Genomic DNA, 22101 nt, shown 5'->3' on the forward strand with positions numbered 1-22101 from the left:
CGTTGCATTTTTATTTTATTATTATTGTAATTAAAATTCTAAATGATTACGACTATTTTTTACGTTTTTTAATTATTGTGCCACGATTTTGTACGGGTAATTTAATCATTTTATTATGTTAGTTAAAAACAATTTTTATATATATTCTAATTCGAGTTTTGGACTTTGAAATTTTAACAGATTTTTCCCACTTTTGTAATGGTCCTAAAAATTTTAAAAAACTTCCGTCCAAGCACCATTGCACTAAAAAGTTTTTCGACCAAAAAATTTTTAAAAAACCACATTTGCACGCATGCTAATATATCGGAAATTTTCATATAAAAATAAATATAAACGATCTGATTTTTTATACTTTATAGTTATTTTTATAGATCTTGATTGATTATTTTATCGTCACAAAGTAAGCATGGCCCTATTGAATAATTCTAATTGTTAACACCAATGTCTTATTTTATATGTTTATATTTACTAAAATGAACACATTAAAATTTATATTCGAGAAGGTAATTAGTGTCATTTTATTTTATTCAGCTATATATACTAGCTGACCCTGCAAACGTTGTTTTGCCATATATTATTAACCCCCTTGATCCCCTTCCTTATAATATAGGAGTATGGAAAATAGATGTTGGCCGATTCTCAGACCTACCCGATATGCACACAAAATTTCATAAAAATCAGTCCAGCCATTTTCGGAAGAGTATTTTAACTAACATTGTGACACGAGAATTTTATATATATTAGAATATTTATAAAAATTGGTGCAAACGAAAACGCAGTTCCATCTTATGTTAAGAGGTTACCATTGCCCATGGACACCTGTCATATCAGAGGAGTTGCTCTGTCTATTTCTCAAAAGCTATTGGTTGTCAAAATAAACGACACAAATAAAAAAAATATATCAAGAATTTACAAATTAAAAAATCGATTCCTATTTCACAGAAGTTTATTGAATTTCACTAATAAACATTAGAACATAAATACATAATAACATTCATTCGATAACTTATATTAATCCCTCGTCGACGAGTTCGATAACTAAGTCGGTCATTTTCTTTTTACAATCAGCGTTGGATGTCCAAACTGGCTTGCAACACTCATGAGCGGGCGCTGCTTCTTTCTCCTGTATAAAATATAATGTTTTTTTTTTTATGCTTGGTGAATAAACGTCTTTATTATTATTATTAAAAAGAATCATTTCTTACTATTTCAAGTTACCAAGTTACCAGTTATTTTTAAATAGAGGCAACATTTTGAGTCAGTGTTGCCTTCAAATAATACTTGTAAGATACCAAACAAAAATTAAAACAAATTGCAGTGACGTAGCAGTTTAGTTTTTTTTTTTAGCATTTTTGCAATGACGTTTATAATATGTGCAGAAAGTTTTTGTTTTGCGGACTATTTGGCGCCCATTTGTGAGTAGCGCCCGGGTCATGATGACCCCGCCCCCGCCCCTCGCTATGCCACTAAAAATCTGCTGATAATTTACTTCTAATATTTGTTAAGTAAAAGTTTATAATTTTAAATACTAAAATAGAAATAATATAAAAAAATATAAATCAATAATTCAAACAAACTAAAATCTTGCAAACCATTGTTGAGATTTATTAAAATAGTACATATTATATCTTTCTTATCGTAATATTTCTCCTATTTCCTACACTACCTACTTAATGAATAACGTTCTAGCGTCTCTTCTAATACTGATAATGCTTTAGTGTCTGTGACTCTATTTTCCAGATTGAAACGTCCGTTTTTAGATTTAAAAGTTGAAAAATAGCTTATCGAATATCCTTTCTACAGAAAGAATTTTAAATGCCAGGTACACTTCTGTAAATAAAGTATAGGAATATATTTTCAGTCGTTTACCTTTTCTTGATAGAGATTGGGTGCTTCGTTACTGTCACACGTCATAATGGGGTACATGTCCAATGCGATACCGAGACCAAAGCGACTGCTCCTTTTGAACTCCTCTTGTAACCTAACGATGGAAAAATAGTGTTTAAATTTTGACATTTTTTTAGCATGCCAAAAACTCATAGTTTTGCATCGTTATCAAACCACGTCGCGGTAGTTCTTTGGATCCAAACAGAGAGAGAGAGAATGGTAAACAGCTTAAAGAATTAGCAAAAGTGCTTTCGAAGAAATGTGAAATTTAATTTAAATGTATTGTAATGCAATGAAAAATTAATTTGTGATTGAGAAACCAAAATTGGATGGATAAATTTGTAAGGATACAGCAGTTTGTATCGAAATTTGAATCATATATTCATCACTTAAATAAAAGTTACTTCCATTGGTAAGTAGGTTTTATAAAAATGTAAAATGGCTATAAAAATTACCAAGTCATATTAACTCTGTTTCTGAATTGCAGTATGTCTAATCTGCTTAAACAATTAAAAGTGACGTTAATCAAAGTCTGTACTTTCGTAACCTCGTAAGCGTTCTAGCTTATAACATTAATAGAAAAAAGGATAAGAACAGATCAGGAATCTCACATATCATAGAGCGTGTCTCTGTCCATAATATTTCCATCACTCATCTCAAGCAACCTCGCATGTAGTTCATCTGTGTAATACTCGAGCAATGCTTGTGTGTGTTCCGCGCGTTGTTCGCGCTCCAAGCACAGGTATATAAGGAACACCAGGTCAAGAGCTGGAGATGCGTATCGAGCCAGCTGGAAATCTACAATGTACATCTGGAATTTGAACAAACCTTTTATTATATAAAACTACAAATTGATAAAAAAGAAGTACATTTTCATCATATCATATCATATATAAAACATAGAACCTAAGTTTATGAGGAGTCATTTAAGATCAAACAAAAAATATTTTTTTAAAAATTAAAATGTAAGTATTAGGTACGTGTGTTCTAAATATACTTTATCTAAAGTGCAATAAGTTTAGTGTCTAGTCGAGCAACTAGTTTTGCAACAACTCGAACAATCTACCTATTGTGCAACCGATCGAGCAAACGATTGAACAATCAACCGAGCAACCAATCAAGCAATTTATTCAAAATACATTACCGAAATAAACATAATTTTCTGACCTCTGCGATATCACCATTTACAAATTTAAACAGCATATTGTTTGTCCAACAGTCGCCATGACAAATGACCGCCAATGGTTCCCTCGGAGCCACCATGTCCACCATGGTTTGGAAGAACGTGTCCTCACTGCAGAACCTTCTAAACGGATCTAAATACTTCTCTTTGTCACTTGATTCTTTTAATTCTTCCTCTACCATAGCTATCGCGTTACGAGTCGCTTCGCTATAGTAGCTTCTATAATAATTTTCGTTTTCAGCGAGGAAAAATACTAAAATACAAAAAGCAAAAGGAATTATTTATGTTTAAAGAAAGAGTTTAAAAACTTCTATACCCTAACACCGGTATTATTGTGTTGTGTATGTTTCTACACTACCATCACATAATTTTGTCTTATTAGGGCTAATGAGTTACGGGGCGTTTAGTTTTTTAACCGACTTCAAAAAAAGGAGGAGTTACTCAATTCGACCGTATATATATATATATATATATATATATATATATTTTTAAACTACTAAATACTCCGTCGTTTATGAACCGATTTTAATAATTATTTTTTTGTTGGAAAAGAGATATCCCTAGATTGGTACCATGAAAAGGAAACCAGGATCTAATGATGGGATCCCAGAAATCCACATAACTTTTTACTGGGTGTACCGATTTTAATGATTTTTAATTTAATGGAAAGCCGATGTTTATCATGTGGTCACATTTAAATTTCATTGAGATCTCATTACAACTTTTGGAGTAATCTTAGATAATGCGTATTTACTTGACAATTTTTTCGTCTACCTACGTTGTATTACTTGTCGATATAATTGAAGTCGGTTTTTCTTCGTTTGTCTGCAAACACAATTATTGTAAGTCATTACCTTCTTGCCACGACTATTTCGTGGCGAGCTTAGTCTTAATATCCTAAAATAAAAACTAAACAAATAAGTACCTTCAGAAATCCCGTCCTGTATATTCAGTAGTTCATAAAACCCCTCAGGATCATAATACTTCATGGCCAATGAAAGAGCATGAAAATGCGACAAATGCTTCAAAACAAAATAGCACTGTTCAATACTCAAGCCCTGCGTCCTATCCGGCATCACAAACCCCGATTCCTTTAAATCCCTGAGTATAACTAAATCGTTTTGCGCCAGATAGCATTTTGGTATAGATTTGAATGGATGAGTAACTCTTTCCCATTGACTCTGAAATTTGGATAGAGCTGGCCATATCTTATTGTAGAAGGCGACTTCGTTGCAAAACAATTCGTCGCTTTTAAACGCTTCTCGACGTAAAATGCTCTCTGGTAAGCATTTATATACTATAGACCCTTCCCAGGGTTCGATGACCTCGGTCGTCCCGTCTTGATCGATGTGTTTGCGTGATCCCTTCAAAGTTACTCGGTAAACCATTGAAGTATAGTTGTCCCCTCGCTTTGAACCCGGTGCACCCTAGAAATTAGCTAAATGTAGTATTTGTATAAATGTCCTAAGGATATTATTATATGCGTTCTACAAGTTAATAAAAAATAATATCATAATATAATATATAATATCATAATTCATATAGTTTTTATTTTAAATCTGCATATTATGGTAAAATGTACACACATACACCTAATAAATCTTAAAAAAATTTTTATCTCTGTAATCTTGCAAATTTTTTTGTCATTTATATTGTTATGGTGACCCTGCATTTTCTCCTCCTAGATCCGGACCTGCCAATGTTATTTAACATTTGGAAGTTTTAATTTACTCATAAAATCGCGGAATCAATGCCTAGGTGTAGGTGAGGCTGTTAGCAAAAAACTATCAATTGAATTCGGTGTGACACAAGTAAGCCCTTACACTCCTCGATTACATAATCGACATAATTGAAACAATACAAGAACAAGATATTATACGCTATGCTGATGATAAAGCGATAATCTTTCAAGGAATGACATGAATCTTTGAAGAAACTTACAAAGTGGCAAAGAAAGGATTTTCAAATATAGCAAATTGGCTTTTGAGCATCATGTTTAAAATTACATATGTGTTGTCAAGTCACAACCAATTTTTATTTATTTATTTCATACATAGAAGTTTACAGAGCGTTGCTCCAGACACAAGTAAGCCAATCAAAATAAAAATAAAAATGCAAAAACACAGGTATGACAAATGAAGAAAATAATGATAAATGTAGAATTAGAAATATACAATCTTATCAAAATACAATAATTAAAATTGACAATGTCAATAAAAATATACTCAGTGGATAATATTAATATATATATAAAATATTTGGGTGTTACAATTGATGGAAATTTTTCCTATAAATAGCACATAACTAATGTAGCACTGGGAATTCGCAAAATTACCCAATGTGTTCAAGTCCCTTAGACACTCAGCTCCAGAAAATCTTATGTTACAAGTATAAAGAGCCTTGTCTTTGTTAATCGCTAATAATTTATTGTACCTATACTGTTATACAGTTAGTTGTGGCGACCCCAAAACCACTATAATTGGAGTCGAGAGAGCTCAGAGATAAGTAAGAAATAAGTACATAATGTCATGCTTGGTAAATCCTTTGGGTATATATTGGGTACGGACTTACTTTATATGGACTGCGAGTTGTTGAGACTTAGACAACTGTTAGACTAAGACGTGTTATGGCTATGTATAGACTTGCTGATGATATGCATAGATTGAATCAGCGAGTATACCGAATCTCAGTTTCACCTTTGCATACAACCTTTGCAAGACGTCATCAGTATTACCTTTTTACCGCATCTATATATCCGCATACATAATAAATAAAAAATGCAAAATCTCTCTACTCAAAAGTTGAAACAAGAACTTCTACATTGTATTTTGGGACTAGATTCCATAGACACAGTTAATTTACTATATATATAAAAAAAGTGTTAAACTCTTCAGCTTTATAATATTAGTATAGATTAGTGTCACAAAATTTATGTGGTGTCATGGGACACCAGGTGAATTTTATATATATTTTCTAGTTCTTGATTTTTTTTTAATTTTGTTGATTGGTTTTCAATTAATGACATACCATACAAATACCGTAAAATAAAATAAATCAAACAAAATAATAATAATAACAATAATTCAAACTACTAAGTGAAATAAAAAACGTGTGTCTTTATTCATTTTTGTCGACAGTATAAAATTACATGAACAATTTGAAAAAAAGTTTAATAGTAATATTTTAGTTTTACAAACGTCATATTATACAGTCGTGTGACTGATATTACGTCACTTCCGTTATATATTTTTCTTACGGTTTTAGTATCACATTTTTTTCAGTTCGGTCGCCCAAGCCAAATGTCAAGCCTGCCGTAAGGAACTTCGTTCCAATTACATACACACACATACAAAACGAGAATTGTGTATATTATGTTATTATCATTTTATTTATTTTAATATTATATTTTTATTACTCTACCTCAGTTTACTTTAGTATACTTTATAGGTGTTCATTAGGTCAATACAAGCTGTGCTCAATGCCGAGGCCAATAGTAATAAGTTTCGTTGTAAACTTTATTAGCATTTATTGGTTGTAAAGATTTATTACCAATACATATAATAAAAATGAAACGGATCGCTGCCTGTACATGGAAGATACCTATATGAGAAAAAATATTATTGGCACCTTTATCAACTCAAATAGTACCCAAAAAAAACGATTGTTAGAATTTTTTGAGCGTTTGTGCACGGTAATCTAAGAATCGTCTTATCCGATTTATTATGGTTTTTATTCTGGTAAGCTTCACTTAATATTTAGTGTATTATTCATGTCAATCGGTTCAAAAATAAAAAAGTTATACCAATTTAAAGAATAACGTTGAACATGTATTTACAATGTGAACCTACTGATAATGTCGAGAACACTAATGTCCGATAAAACTTGAATGAGTTTTTATGGATAACAACTTACCGATCATTGTTTCATTGTAGTTCTTTCATATTATATTATTCCTTATTAAATAAATTTACCACCTTGTATTTAAATGTCTAGTTTTATAAGTTTTAGAGGGGGGGACAGCGCGTACGCAGTCCCCACTACCAAAAATTACGCGTCCGAGTTATCCGCATTAGGGATAATCGCAGAGGTCAACCTCACCGCAGTGCAATGGAAAGGCCTCGCTCTGGGGGAACCGCCTTCATGATCACGGTATCCCCTACGCCAGGTAAGTATGACTACACTCCGATATCCCGAGGATGTCATAAAACGAGGAAAAACTTGGCCAGCGTGATTCAGAAATCGCTCTTTGTTAAACAGCGACATCTAGTTTTTTCCCTAGAAACTTTTATATACAAAATGAATTACGTGAAACGGAACGTTCTGAACATACAACTTTTACTAATTATTGTAATAGGATAAAAATCTTTAAAATATTTTATTATAAAAATATAAGACTTTCTATAATAATTCTATTTATTAATCCAAAATATATTATATTACTTTAATTTATAGTGTACAATTCGAATGCAAAAGTATTACCTATAGTACACATTAACGAAAAAATTAATATGTTTAACAATAATTAAAATATGCAGCATTATTTGATAAAAAAAATGTTACAATTTAAATCATTATTATTATTTCTTAAAAAAATATTCAGTTTATTTTTAAAACAAAATAATATCTTAGTATTTATAAATCAAAAAACTCACCTCAAAATCCTGAATAGTAACATCGGGATATTCATCCTTAAGAAGATCCTGGAGAAATTCTAGAGTAATGTATGACATGTTAGTCTTGATGTTAGTCCTGGTGGGTCTAGATTAAGGATGTCAACTGAATTGCCTGGAGGTGGAAGCAGATCGCGACACTACCGGCATATATTGCAATCATTGTTTATTAGTAATGGGACCTAACTATACTGTGACAATAATTTAAGAGAACTGAAGACTATGAATCTTAAGCCATATATGTACTTGTATTTTGCATATTGTATGGATGAATCAATAATAAAATCAGTTATGATAGAATATTGAAATTTTCCTATTCATAAATTGAGTTTAGTATTTGAAGTTTCTTATAATTTGTTAGATTTTTTTTTTGCTAGTTTATCATAATTTGGTAGAAATAATTTAAAAACCTCCATGTTATTTATTCTAAATTACTTTTATTATAAACATAAAATCATAAAAATGGTAACATCAAATGTGAATATTCCGTTTTGATATCAATTATTCAATATCAATATATTATTATTAGTGCTGTACTCCACCTATCTTAGAAGCATTTATTCTTAATTGAGGGAGTCAATCACTACTTTTTATCTTCACTTTACATCTATGGTACTGATATCATGAACGGGTCTAGAATAATTTTTCAGGTGGAGGGCGGAACACTCTTCAGGAAAAGGCTGACACCTTTAAGCAGTTAAAAAAAATGAAAATTGAACCATGACAGATTTCTTAAGTTTTTCTATATATGCCTACGACTAAAATTTTTTTTTCTCATTTTCACTGCTTGAAACGATTTTGTTATCAACAAATTTTATTTAATATTGTATAGCAAACAGTACATAATAACTGCAGTTATTATATAAATTAACAAAATAAAAAGGATATGTAGTTTCCTCTTTCAAGTGGTAAATGTGGTGTTTGCATGCATCAGGGGCTCATTATTGAATTGTTGCTGCAGTGGGGTCACTTAGATTGAATAATGTTCTAGTTGCCGCGTCGTTAGTTTATCTTTGTTTGCGTAAGAGTATTTCCGCATTTATATCGATAAATATAAATATAACTAGTGAAATTTTACTTAACGAAATATTTTGAAAATGCTGAATTCAAGCTGAAATTCAAGGATACCGGAATTTTTGTTAAAAAAAAGACTCGGTTTTTGAACGATTAAAATGTTTTTAATAAATATTAATAAACTTAACTACGCACTTTTTACAACATTAAATTAATCCATTTTATAAAAGAGTTTTTAAAAATTACTTTTTTCTAATGAAATACATATGTATATTACATGAAATGAAACGTATGTGTCATTTGTTTTTCAGTTAGCAATTTATGTTTTAAATTTTTGATAATTTATTATGATCTGTGAGAAATAAAATAAAATAAATATTAAATCGCATGGCTAAATAAATTTTATAATTGTATATTAATTCCTGTTTATTACTTTTTATTTTTTTAGTATTGTAACAAAATTTTGAGCGCCAATGTTTTGATTATTTTGACAGTTTAAACAGCTGGAATGAAAATCGATCATACTATTAGGTAGAAGAAAAACGCATTTTTTTTCCTTATGAAACAATTTTAATTTGCTCTCAAACCTAAGTTTTGTTTGGTTTGTAAATAAAACGGGTGTTAAGTTCCAATAACTTTATTTAAAAAAATGCCAGTGGACCAGATACAGTATTCAGAAAGATATAACGATGACGTTTACGAATATAGGTAAGTAATTTTCATAATTAAAAATTACTGAATTATTTTTAAATACGCATTAATTAAATAATTGTGTTTTTCAAGAAAACCATAAGTTACATTGTTTATTCTAGAAGTAAATATTTTATGTATGCGCAATAAGCATGACTAATTTAATTGGTTACAACAATTTAACATATTGGAACATGACGAAATTTTATTTTATGTTGTTTGCGCGTATGATTGTTGTGTAATTTTTTGCTAGTGTCATGCAATAACATAACTTACTGATTTTGTCGATATATAATCAATATATTAAAGTTTAAAATTAATTTTAAACGTAAAATATAATTTTAGAGTATCGATAAAGTTCTATAAGTCAGAACGAGATTTTGGTTGTCTTTTGGTCATAATTATAACATTTTTTCATAAATTAATCAAACCTTTTATATCTATACTAATATTATAAAGCTGAAAAGTCGATTTATTTTCACGCTAATCTCGAGACGATTATTTTTCATTCATTTATGTGTATATCCTTAGATATAGTCTAAGGATATACACATAAACTGAAAAAGGTTTTTTCATAAACCCAGCTACAATATCACAGTAATGTAGGTGCACTTTTAAATTCTTTACTGAAGTAAAACTTCTTTAAGCATGCTTGACTTGGGGAGTGAACTGGCGAATGCGTAACAAGAGTGTTATGTAAAGTTTGATCGGGTGAGGCGAATAGAGCAAGAGAGGGAGTTGCAAGTACACATTGTCTTTTTCGCATAGACAGTTACGTTTCATATATTTAAGAGTCCAAGAGACAGTGCAAGCCGGGCAGGCAGGTGAACTTAAAGCACACGTTTTGTTTTTTCTCAAGGGTCTGAAAACACCTAACACAAACCCAGACAAGTATTTATTTTTTTGCATCACACTTGATCTGCAACGAGATTGCTGTAAACACTGCACCAACATATTTTTATTGTATATACTACTAGCTGTGCCCACAATTTCATCCGGGTGGATTTTAACAAAAAAGTTATTGTTCTGTTTGCAGAGTTAAAAAATAAATAAATTTCTAAAATAAAAGTAGCCTATTTAGGCTACTTAGCATACTTATACGAAACGTAAGGAGTAATCCTTACTATATCAGCTATCTGGCAGGAAAAGTCCCGTCAAAATCGCTCCAGCCGTTTCAGAGATTTAACAGAACAAACAGGCAGACAGACAGACAGACAGACAAAAATTGTAAAAATTGTTATTTTTGTATATGTACCGTGTATACATCCTAATGCATTTAGTAAAAAGCGGTTATTTTAATATTACAAACAGACACTCCAATTTTTTTATTTTATAGATTATAATTGATGATATTTTATGACTAGTCCATTGGCACAGTTCGCATTGACTCAGCTTTCAGCTAAGAGGGTTCTATTACAACCCCAATGGCGATTATATCAGTCAACAGTCATCTAAAACTAACATCAATCTGTGTTGCCTTTTTTTTACTTGGGGAGAATCCATCATGGATACCCTCCAGCACGGGGGCGCCAGAGGGTCATGTCAGACTCCTACTGACTAAAAAACCACCACGTGCAGTCGTCTGCCTGGGAGGGGCGAGATGGGGTCGCGCTAGCATTCGCCACCTCGCCCCGGCAATGTGTGTTGCTTGCATTAAGAACAAATGACCGTCTGTAGCTTTAATGTATTTACTTGTGTAGGTCAGTGTAGTTGATTTATAATCGAGGCTTTATTTAATCTTAGCGTAACAATGAATATCTGTATAGGCCAAAGAGATTCTTGTGAGCCTGGATGTAACAGTTTCATGTGCTTAGACAGTAGTGTAGTGAGAGCTCTTTTGAAATAATTGTTCTTTATATTTTACTTACAGTTCTAAATAATTACAATAATTTAAGGTAATCTGACAAAATTAGTTCCTAATATAAATTTGGCTCTGTATGTTTCAGCCTGTAATATCCCATTTCTAGGCCTATGCCTCTTTCCCCATGTAGGAGAAGGATCAGAGCTCAATCTACCATGCTGCTCCAATGCAGGTTGGCGGATATATTCTCTACTATGAGTAACGATCGCTACCAGGTGTACATGATAAAAACCGGGACCGACGGCTTAACGTGCTCTCCGAGGCATGGTGACACACAAGGACTGCACAAACACCCAGACCACAGCAAACACCTGTATGGCCAATACAAATGTTTGTCATGTGTGGGGATCGAACCCACAACCGCTAGCGCAACAGGTAAAATCCATGGCTGTAACCGTTGCGCCAACGTGGCTCTGTACATATTTGAAGAATTTATTCTTATATAAAAATTAAAATTTAAAAACATCGAAAATACGACATTTTTAAATTTTCAATATTTCCCCACAATATTCAAGACAGTCCTGTGCGTACTAATCTTGATGACATGACACTACGTCGTACTGGTGAGACTCTTACATTGTGACACGTGCTCATATACATGCACAGCATAACTGAGGTAGGGCACAACATCCTGGGGCGCATATCCTGCTCAAAATTTTGAGCAGCCCTACTGGGGGAGTACTTCGACCTTCCAGAAGATCACAGTTAAATAATACTGCTTTCAAATAGTACTGTGTGCTTGTGGTGAAAAAGATGACCAGAGCTCCTTGGGGGAGACGGGGATTGGGTGTAGAATCAGCAACAGGGTTGCGATGCTTCTGGTGTTGCAAGTGTGTATAAGCTACGGTAATCGCTTACCATCAGGTGAGCCTAATGCTTGTTTGGCGATCTAATTGTGTTAAAAAAAATGTAATAAGTATTGGAAGTACAATCTGATATTCTGGTCCTGTTTTACAATAATTTTCAGTTAATCATTTCTTTCTCATATATGGTAAAAGAACCACATGACGAGAATTGAGATGTAACAGGCTGAATTAATCATCAATCATTTTAAAAAATATGCCTCTAACTGCAATATGAATCTAATTTAATTTTCATCATTTCATCTTTTCAGGCACGTCATTCTTCCACCGGATATAGCAAGACTAGTACCAAAATCTCATCTCATGACTGAAACGGAATGGAGAAACCTAGGTGTCCAGCAGAGCCCTGGTTGGCTGCATTTCATGGTGCATAATCCTGAACCCCACGTCCTATTATTTAGACGACCTAGGAGTGACATTCCTGCTCCAGTTAATGGCCTAGATGCAAGTACTTCCTCTACTGTAAAAGTTTGATATTTCTAATATTAATTTTAGATAATGTGGCCACACATTTATTATATTACTAGCCGAGTATCTTCAACCAGTGTTAAAAAAAATATTGTTATTAAAAAAAATATTGTTAAATGATCTAAATGGAAAAAACTTGTAATAAATGCAAAAGCATGCAACGTAATTAACATACATTAAAATTTCTTCCAATTTAACAGTTTTCGTTTAAGTTGGGTTTTAAGATGAATTGCATCACAAGTATTAAATAAATAATCAACTGTTATGTTAATGTTACTTTATGTAATTATTATATGTATTGTAACTTATGTAATAACCGTGATAATAAAAGTGCTAGAGTTGTGATAATTTGTAGAATACTTGTTATTGATTGTAGGCGCTTAAAACGATGTAAGCAAGTGGCCTTAGACTGATGTATGGTAATCGTAATTAATAAGTGCATACATGATGTATAAATACAAATTATATTTAAAATGCTATCGATTTATTTTAAAACAATATAAACGTGCCTAACATATTGTTAACCAAATAAAAATTATTACGTTTCTTTTATGAGTTGTTTTTATTTGTTTTTCAGTTATTTGCTTTCAGTTTGTAACATCTAGGATTTAGTATATCAATGTCTCTTGTATGTATTCCTATACATGTGACTCATATCCTATTGAGGGGCTGTCAAATACTCCTATGCTATGTAATATATCGTATCATCGTCATCATCATTACAGCTAGTAAAAAACTCGAGACCGGTTGGACCGAATCTAGCCGATTTTTTTTCTAAAGTTTTCAATAATTTTACTGAAGGTTCTTATCGTTTTATATTTACTATATAATATGTTTTCTCTTCAAGTAAACGGGTGAAACCGCAGGGCACAGCAGTTATTTATATAATATTAATCTTGGCATACGGTTTAACCGTAAGCTAAACCATTTAGTAACATACAAAACTACATTGTAAGTGTAGTAACATTCAAAACTATGTACCTAAATTAACAAACACTAATCAACCACAATATGGTGTGCAATGTGGATGTCTATTCGAATAGAAAATCGACTATGAAATCGATTTTCGACCGACATTTTTTTTCCGGGGCTGAATTTAACGGTTGTGTTATTCTTTCTAGTAGTCTTGCGCAAAGTAGTTCGCGACCGGGAGCGCTCTTTCTAGTTCGCCTCTCCTTCGCGAACTAGTTCGCTCTTTTAGTTCGTCAGCTCCCGTCTCGAACTAGAAAGTGGCAGATCTTTCGCTCACATTGTGACTTCATTCACGCGTTCTTGTTCTTATAAGTGATTGTGTGATATATAGGTATATCAAAATAATCAACACAAAATCTTTTATTGATTGGTTTTACATAGCACTCACACTTCAATATTGCCGATATTATAAATATTAAAAAAAAAAAACTCAACTTTAATTTGTTAACTAAAAATTATTAGTTATACATAAAAAATAACGATGGTTTGAATGAGATCGAGTAATAAAGCTATTCTTTGTACTTATAATTAATTATACTTTTATCAATCAGTAATCAGTATATAGTTCGTATTATTCGTATCTAAGGAGCACTCTTAAACTCAATCAGTACCAAGCGGTGACGCGCTCTCGCTCATACATATGACGAACTAACGAACTAAGGAGCGACGCATTTGGGAACTAGTTCGCGTAGTTCGCATTTAGGAGCGCTCTTAAGAACTAGTTCGTTCGCGAACTACACAAGACTACTTTCTAGGTGTAAGTTTACTCATTATTGAGGTTAAGTACAGGGTAGAGATAAACAAATTTAGTTTAGCTATAGTACAGCAATGACCACATATCCGCTCACCTCGACTAGCTTATCTACTCTCTCGTCTCGTGTTTCTATTCCCAATTCTAAAATTATACTTTTGCTGTCACGCTGGGTTAAGGGTTAACATTTATCTACTATTTCTATGGTCTTTAGAGTGCTATCAAAAATGTTATTTCAATGATTAAATGGACGTGACGTAAGGACGTGAGCGCTACATAGCCACTTTATTAAAAAATTGATCCTCACTAGTGGCGTAGCTAGGTAACCAAAGGCCCTGAGGCAAAATATAAACGAGGGCCCTAACTAAACTATTTATAATCGTTTGTGCCATATTACGTATACGACGTAGTCCGAATTCGACATATTCCAGAATTTTCGTAATACAGTCGACATCGTAATAAACTTTAAAACGAAATACAAATTGTAACTTATTTTAGTGAACAAAATTTAATCTATTTTATGAAAATAAAAGAAAACATCTATCTGTTACTGTTATTGTTAGTGAGAGTCTTGTGTACCAGTAAACCAACGCCATATTGAGAAACCCCATCACCTTCACGGAAGTAGAACAAGTGCCCAGAGTCCAGGATCATCGTGTCCTCACCCCCTCTTCGGACTTTAGACAACCCCAGTATGCTCCACTTAATGTGATTCTACTTCAAGTTCGGTGAGGTGATGGTCCAGCCGTAGAGTGCATCCATTAAACGTCGCCAGGTATAGTTTTGGGTGGCAGCCTCCCGTAACCCGGTGATTCTTAGCATCCTCCGCCTCACCGTTACCGCGACCGCTGCCGTAGCCGGGAATAGTGGGGCTGCCGGAAACTGATGGCCGAAACTTCTGCCGCGAACTCATTGGGGTTGTGCCTACGGTCACTTTGCTGGGCAGGCGGGATGGTGATCGCAGTGCTGGCTTTGTCGCATCGAAGGCGCTGCTGCCCGTCTCCGGTTTGTGTATTTAAAAAGCTAGCTGTAGCATGGCTATCCCGACATCGGTCGGCTTCAATAGTTCCAAGGTGGTAGTGGAACTTTGTTATCCCTTAGTTGCCTCTTACGGCTCCCACGGTAAGAGAGGGGGTGGCTAAATTCTAGACTGCCGTAGCCACACAGCAAAACTCCTTCAATTACATCAACAAGTGATACAACTTAGTAGACGAAAAAAAAAAATAGTCAAGTGAATGCGCGTTATCAAAGATTACTGAAAAAGTAATGATCAGATTTCAATAAAATTCACAAACAAGTATCAGTTTTCAAACAAAACAAGAATAATTAAAAATCGGTATACTCAGTAAAGAGTTACGCGGCATGCCGTGTGGTGTCAGCCGAGTAGAATAGCACCATCCCCTTTTTTCTCGTGGGGGACGTAAAAGGCGACCGAGGGATAAACCTGGCTCAAAATCATCAGGGTCCTGGAGAAAAAAAACTTCATTTGAAACCCGGAATGGGGTCTTCGTCAAGCATTCGTGGCATAGCTCTAAAATGCCAAAGACTCCTGCAGCCGAGCTGGCTCCACACGTATCGACTCGTCGTTCCTTTGGGCTTAGCCTGAGGTCGAGAGGGTGGCACAGAGCTTAGGCCGTTTTCCTGAAGAGTGTCCTAAGCGACACAGTGTCTGTCTGACACTGTCTAAATCGTCTGCAATAGACGGACTAAGGCCAGTGATGATGATAACAAAATACATAATATTAAATTAATCTAGGTCGACGATAAAATAGTCAAGTAAATATGCATTATTACATATAAGTCGAAAAATGCTTGTTAGATCGTAATTAAATTTAAATGGGATTACGTGACACGCACCACCTTTCGATTAAAACAAAAATCATCGAAGTCGAATTGAGAACCTCCTCGTTTTTGGAAGTCGGTTAAGATTGTGTTGGAAAATTGAATATTAAACTGACTGCAAAACGTGCATTTAACTGAGTAATTATTGTGTCTAGTACATTATTGAAAAAAGTAATTTGAATTATAAGTTGAAACACGCTGGGAACAGTTACCTCCAAGTTTCAAACAAAATTCTTCGAGACTTGTTGGGAATTCCTCTGTAACTTTTCAAATAAGTTACCATTATTAAATTCGCTTTCATGACATCTGGTTTATTTATATTCCGAATGTGGGAGAAATTTTCATTAGTTCAATTTATAGTTTTTAACTGAGTCCAAGGGGCCCCCTGAGCTTGGCCCCGGGGCACCTTGTATCCTTGCTCCTTTATCACTTGTCACTCCTTTGTCTTACTGTTTATTTTAATACTTTGGTGTGTATTATATTCTCAAAGTTGTTTTGATTTCGCTGCGCTCTTACCACATCGGTCTTTAACAAATACATTTGAAATAAAAGTTGTATAGCACCATTTTTATATCTAACAGAGGAATATTCAGAACGCATTTTTCTCGTAATTATAAAGAATAATATTATTCTAGTTAAAAAAGATAAAAAAGTACTAAATAAAACATAATTTACTATGCAGAACGTTTATTTGGATTTAACTTCTAAAACATTATAAACACAGTAAAATATACAAATAAATGCAGAAATAGTATATTATAATTTTTATATAACTTTGCCAATATTAAAACACAAAAAAGTCTCGTTCTACACGTTAAACAAATACAATAAAATTATTAACAATATATTAGTGTTGATTTAATAATAATTTTCCATTCGTTGAGTAATAAATTGTGCTTTTCGTATTCTTAATATCTATATTAGCCAAATTAAAACTAGGATTACTCGTCGTGAAACGAAACGGAATTATAACGAATTGCCAGTTAAAAAAATTGTAAAAATATGGTCATAGATAATAATCCAGCATACAATTAATAACGCAATTGCACAATGGAGTATTTATATCTACAAACAATATAAAGAATATTGGCCAAATTTAAACGAAACTTGATATGGTTAATTGGAAGTACTTATTGTAAAGTTAGCGTCAACAGTTACTTAACATTCGTATAAAAGTCATCTCTCCAATATAATCTTATCTAAAAAGGTAGGCATCATCTTATAAGTAGACACATTACAAAATATCCAAAGGTACGAACGGGACATAGAAAATGTCACATTCAATGCAACTAGAAAGAAAGGTGTCATGCCTTTGTAATAGTGAAAAAGTTTGGTTACATGTTTTCATATTCGCTAAGAAGAGTTCCTACTATTTCAGACCTCGATAGGTAACAGAAAATGACTAATGAATAGAAGCTGGATTATTCATAGTTTCATCTAACGATACATTTTTTGATAACTCGATATATGTAACATACAATATGCACATAAATAACATGCTTGATATTTATTTGGCTACATCTAATACTACTGCAAAAACCGTTTAACGAATTCTTTAACTACCGCCATCTTGTGCATGGCATAATAATGTACGATGAAAACGGGACTTCATCTAATAACGATACACTTTCCACTAAAACGTAGGCCCTCTCGTCCAAACGGTATAATCTTTACCGATTTGCATTAAATAGGTCAACGTAGGGTATATTAAAGCTAACTTTGTGATATATTTAAAGCTTTAGCTCTTTAGAAGCTGTCTTAGAAAAGATTTCGATCGAAGATATCGATATCGAATTCTGATTAATAATGGAGGCGTTCGCGCTTAATTCTTTTTTTCGTGACATTTTATACACGTGTCAGAATATTTTATACAGCAAAAATGATATGGAAATTTACAAGAAGTGATATGAGTAGTAATTGTACTAATAGATATGTACTTAAATAATTAATAAAAAGATTTTTTTATCAAGTATTGATAAATTTGGTACAAATTTATAAAGTGTAAATGCTCTTTACATTGTCTTTTTCGTTGATTCGCTTCGCTTCGGCAGCAGTGCTGAGTTACCGTATGAAAAAATACGTGGTAGAAATATAAGAAATAAGGTTAGGACTCAATCACGATACGTACTGCAACAATGGCATGCCCTTATCTATACAATAAGCGTTGCATACGAATATCGTCTTTACGAAACCGTAGCTATCATCAATTGTTCAGCTTAGGAACTGATCAACTTGTGGCTCCGATCCTAAGGATTAATTTCCCGTGACCCGCTAATTGCCAAGTGTAAATAAGAAGCTCGGTTCAGTATTAGTGTTATGATAATGAAGTTAGTTCTCGTATAGTTTGTACAGATAAGCACGTGCAGGTATTGTTAGTGATGAGTCGAAAATTAGTAAACGGTTACCGTAACGGTATATATATTTTTAAAATTACTAAATAGATGCGTATAGTGCATATAAATATTGAAGTACAGGTGTGTACGGTAAAGTAATCTTTTGTATTTCAACAGTGTTGCCGAAGCGATAAAAAATACGGTTACAAATTGCTACCACAATTTAAGTACTGGCAACATTTGACCGATTCAGCTACATAGCGCGGTGATCGAATATTCTCGAAGTAGAAACCTATTTGTCTTCGGGTTTCCCGTTAGTGTATTGAGGAGGAGCGTTGGTATTCTGGTTTTGATCCTCCGTCATAACTGATACTAGTTCTTCTACAGCTCGGCCAAGGTCATCTGTGTACAAAAATACTTAATTAACATATATTATACAGCCAGAACTATTCTCACACCTAATAGTTTGATTATTACGTTAAGGTATTTGAAAAAAAAAAAATTATGTGGTGTCATGGGACACCAGGTAGGAACGAAGTTCCTTCGGATAATATAGAAGCAACACAATTTGAAAAAAAAATGTTGAATTTTATATATATTTTCCAGTTCTTGTTTTTTTTTAATTTTGTTGACTGGTTTTTATTAAGTACGTAAAAGTATTTAGGATATTTAGTATTTTAGAAAATAACAAATACCGTAAAATAAAATAAATCAAAAAATAATAATAATAATAATAATAATTCAAAGTATTAAGTGAAATAAAAAAACGTGTGTGTTTATTTTTGTCGATATTATAAAATTACATAAATAATTTTAAAAAATGTTTACTAGTAATATTTTAGTTTTAAAAACGTCATATTATGTCGTAGTCGTGTGACTGATATTACGTCACTTCCGTTATATATTTTTCTTACGGTTTTAGTCTCACATTTTTCTCAGTTCGGTCGCCCAGCCAAATGTCAAGCCTGCCGTAAGGAACTTCGTTCCAATAATATTAAGTAAGTTCTAGTGGTATGATCTCAGTTTGAACATACAACTGTTACGCAAGTTTTTAATCGACATTAGTCCGAAAGTTTTAAAAATAATTACTTTACCTCACGGGATACGTCCTATTAGGTTAGCAGTAAAAGAAAACATATGAATTAGTAACGAAGACAGCTTCTTTTAGACGTTAAAAACCATGCAAAACATGCGAAATATTTATAAACATCGAAATTATTAATAAATAAACGAAGTACGAAAATAAAGAAATCCAGCAAATCATAATTATCAATACTAAGATGATATAATTAACATTAACGAATCTTAAAATAAGCGAAAACCAAAAACAACGACGTTTCTATTTTCACTCCGGATGACAGTTGCTCAATCATATTATTTAATATACTTATTCAATTAATTTTAATTATATTTAACTTTTTAAAATTTATTCAGTTCATCTTGTTTTATTAAACCAGGATTTAGCTACTTTGTGAAACTGTTAGATATTACAAAAACTAATACTTTTTATTTTCCGATATTTCGGCACCCCTAAGGGACTTTGAAAATAATAGCCGCGGTAAATACAGTAGAATCAAGTGTTCATAGTGACTGTGAAAATGTAAAAGCATATCTAATACTTTATCAATAAATAAATGAAAAGAAGACATTTTTTTATCTCTCTCTTTTTGTGAATCAAAAAGAAGGTATTTTTTTTTAAAAATCCTATCAGCCTGGCAACACAAGTCGAGCAACTGCCACCGTCGTCCGCTACCTGCGCAGTGCATGAGCGAGTGCACGGCGTGCGGCGGCGGCGGCGGCCGCTCCAGCTCGCGCGCCTCCCGCTCCGCGCGGCCGCCATCTTGTTCATACGATACGTTCAAATGGCGGATTTTTAACGTCACTTTACGGTAATATGTTTGAAGTTAGACTAAATATTGGTTCAGATATATATTTAGAAAATGTAAGATGTTCTAGAAAAAATTGAAGAACTGAACTAGAAGAATACTCAGTTTTAATAATTGGAAAGACATACATTGATAACATAGATAAAGATATCAATATAAATAAATATATCTTTGCGAAACGTCCTAGAAGGCAATACTGACTTTCAAATATATTAATACTGGACAGTTACATAAATAATTTTATTACCTACGTTGACATTTAAATAGGAATAGAAATATTCAGAACTTTCGAGATGCAGAAACATACTTTAATCTCGAAGGAAGCATTCCATATTCTCCACGCATATCATATTTTCACCTTTCAAAGGGATAAAGTAACTTGAACGGTTAACTTAACAGTGAATATAAATGTGGTGGGTACACTCACTCGTTTCGTGGTAGAGGCCGTTGTGCAGCTTGGCTGGCGAGTCGGTGGCGAGTTGTGAGGCGGTCACAGAGCGAGTCTGCAGCGTGCCTGTGCGAGCGCCTGGAGAACCTTGGGTTGCGCCAGGCTGTAGAGAGGAGAAATGGAGGGGATATTATTTTACTAAACAAGTCACGTATTTGGCTTTTTTCTCCAAAAGAGGATGAAGATTTTACTTGATAATCATATTCTGTAAATTGCCATTGGACTATTGTATATACAAATTTAAAGAACTATAGGCATATAAAACTTGTGAACGAGTAAATTCCGTTTATAAGGCTGTATTGACCATACTAAAATTACTTTAAAAAATGTATTTTGCTGTAATAGGCTAACGACATCCAAAAAGTCTCATATGTGATGCAGTTTGGTCCTGTGTTCAGTGGCTGTATAATATTAATGAAAAATAGTTTAATGTAATGATTTATTACCTCATCAAGTAATCGGCGCAAACGTTGCAACTGTGCTTCTAGCTGACGGTTGTGTTCCTCGAGGATCTGCATGCGAGCCTCCAGTCTTCCTTTGTGCTGTCTCAGGAGACGGGCTTCGGCCATCATGTCCTGGAAAATTTTATAATCGTAATCATCAACTTATATAGCCCCTTAAATTAGAAATTAGTATAAATTTTTGGTTCCTAAAACTTAACGACAATCGAAAAGCCAGTCTTATTAGTACAGTAAAGCAGTAATAGCAAGGGGTTCTGATTTTTCAAGTTCTAAGTCCAAGGTGTGTGGTTACGGCAGTAAAGAATATATCCACCCCTTCCCTTCCCGTGGGTGTCGTAACAGGCGATTAAGAGATAACACAGTTCCACTACCACCTTGGAATTTAAAAAGCCGACCGATGGCGGGATGACCATCCAACTGCTGGCTTTGAAATACACAGGCTGAAGACGGGCAGCAGCGTCTTCGGTGCGACAAAGCCAGCCCTGCGGTCACCAACCCGCCTGCCCAGCGTGGTGAATATGGGTAACACAGATGAGTTCACGCCATTTTTAGCGTGAACTAGTGGAGGCCTATGTCAGTTACCGACCACAGTTGCAGTTACTGAGTTATATATACCTGGTCAACAGGGGCGTTCCTGTTGTCAGTGACTGCGTGTTGCTCTTCGGGTGTCGAACCTGGAGTCTGTTTGGCTTTCAGCCTCTCGTACTCCGCTTGAAGGCTTGCGTTCTCTTCTTCAAGTTCTCTGTAAAATAAATACATTTTTAGAATATTG

The 22101-nt window shown here is 33.5% G+C and overlaps 3 protein-coding genes and 1 non-coding gene across 4 annotated transcripts in view; 1 reads left to right on the plus strand and 3 right to left on the minus strand.

The window, feature by feature from the left end:
* Window positions 1–932: 932 nt before the first annotated feature.
* On the minus strand, window positions 933–7800 carry LOC123664216. The gene is made up of 6 exons (XM_045598812.1): window positions 7723–7800; window positions 3996–4497; window positions 3055–3323; window positions 2499–2698; window positions 1870–1981; window positions 933–1123 (listed from the first exon to the last, which is right to left on the minus strand). The coding sequence occupies exons 1-6, from the start codon at window positions 7798–7800 to the stop codon at window positions 1007–1009; spliced, it is 1278 nt and encodes a 425-aa protein (XP_045454768.1). The 3' UTR covers window positions 933–1006.
* Window positions 7082–7243, minus strand: LOC123664328. The gene has a single exon (XR_006744812.1). It is a non-coding gene; the product is annotated as a U1 spliceosomal RNA (small nuclear RNA).
* Window positions 7801–9232: 1432 nt separating the features above from the next.
* LOC123663853 (cyclin-dependent kinases regulatory subunit-like) lies at window positions 9233–13110 on the plus strand. Its single transcript, XM_045598498.1, has 2 exons — window positions 9233–9462; window positions 12420–13110. The coding sequence occupies exons 1-2, from the start codon at window positions 9404–9406 to the stop codon at window positions 12640–12642; spliced, it is 282 nt and encodes a 93-aa protein (XP_045454454.1). The 5' UTR covers window positions 9233–9403; the 3' UTR covers window positions 12643–13110.
* A 5716-nt stretch (window positions 13111–18826) lies between these two features.
* LOC123664217 (dystrophin-like) overlaps window positions 18827–22101 on the minus strand; it is a 132324-nt gene continuing 129049 nt past the window's right edge. The window contains exons 20-23 of the mRNA XM_045598813.1: window positions 21945–22071; window positions 21315–21443; window positions 20848–20971; window positions 18827–18951 (exon numbers count right to left, since the gene is read on the minus strand). Of these exons, the coding sequence (XP_045454769.1) occupies window positions 18827–18951; window positions 20848–20971; window positions 21315–21443; window positions 21945–22071 (505 nt within the window). The remainder of the gene's footprint in view (window positions 18952–20847; window positions 20972–21314; window positions 21444–21944; window positions 22072–22101) is intronic.

This window comes from Melitaea cinxia, chromosome 21 (genome assembly GCF_905220565.1).
Source record: "Melitaea cinxia chromosome 21, ilMelCinx1.1, whole genome shotgun sequence".
Classification (NCBI taxonomy): domain Eukaryota; kingdom Metazoa; phylum Arthropoda; class Insecta; order Lepidoptera; family Nymphalidae; genus Melitaea; species Melitaea cinxia.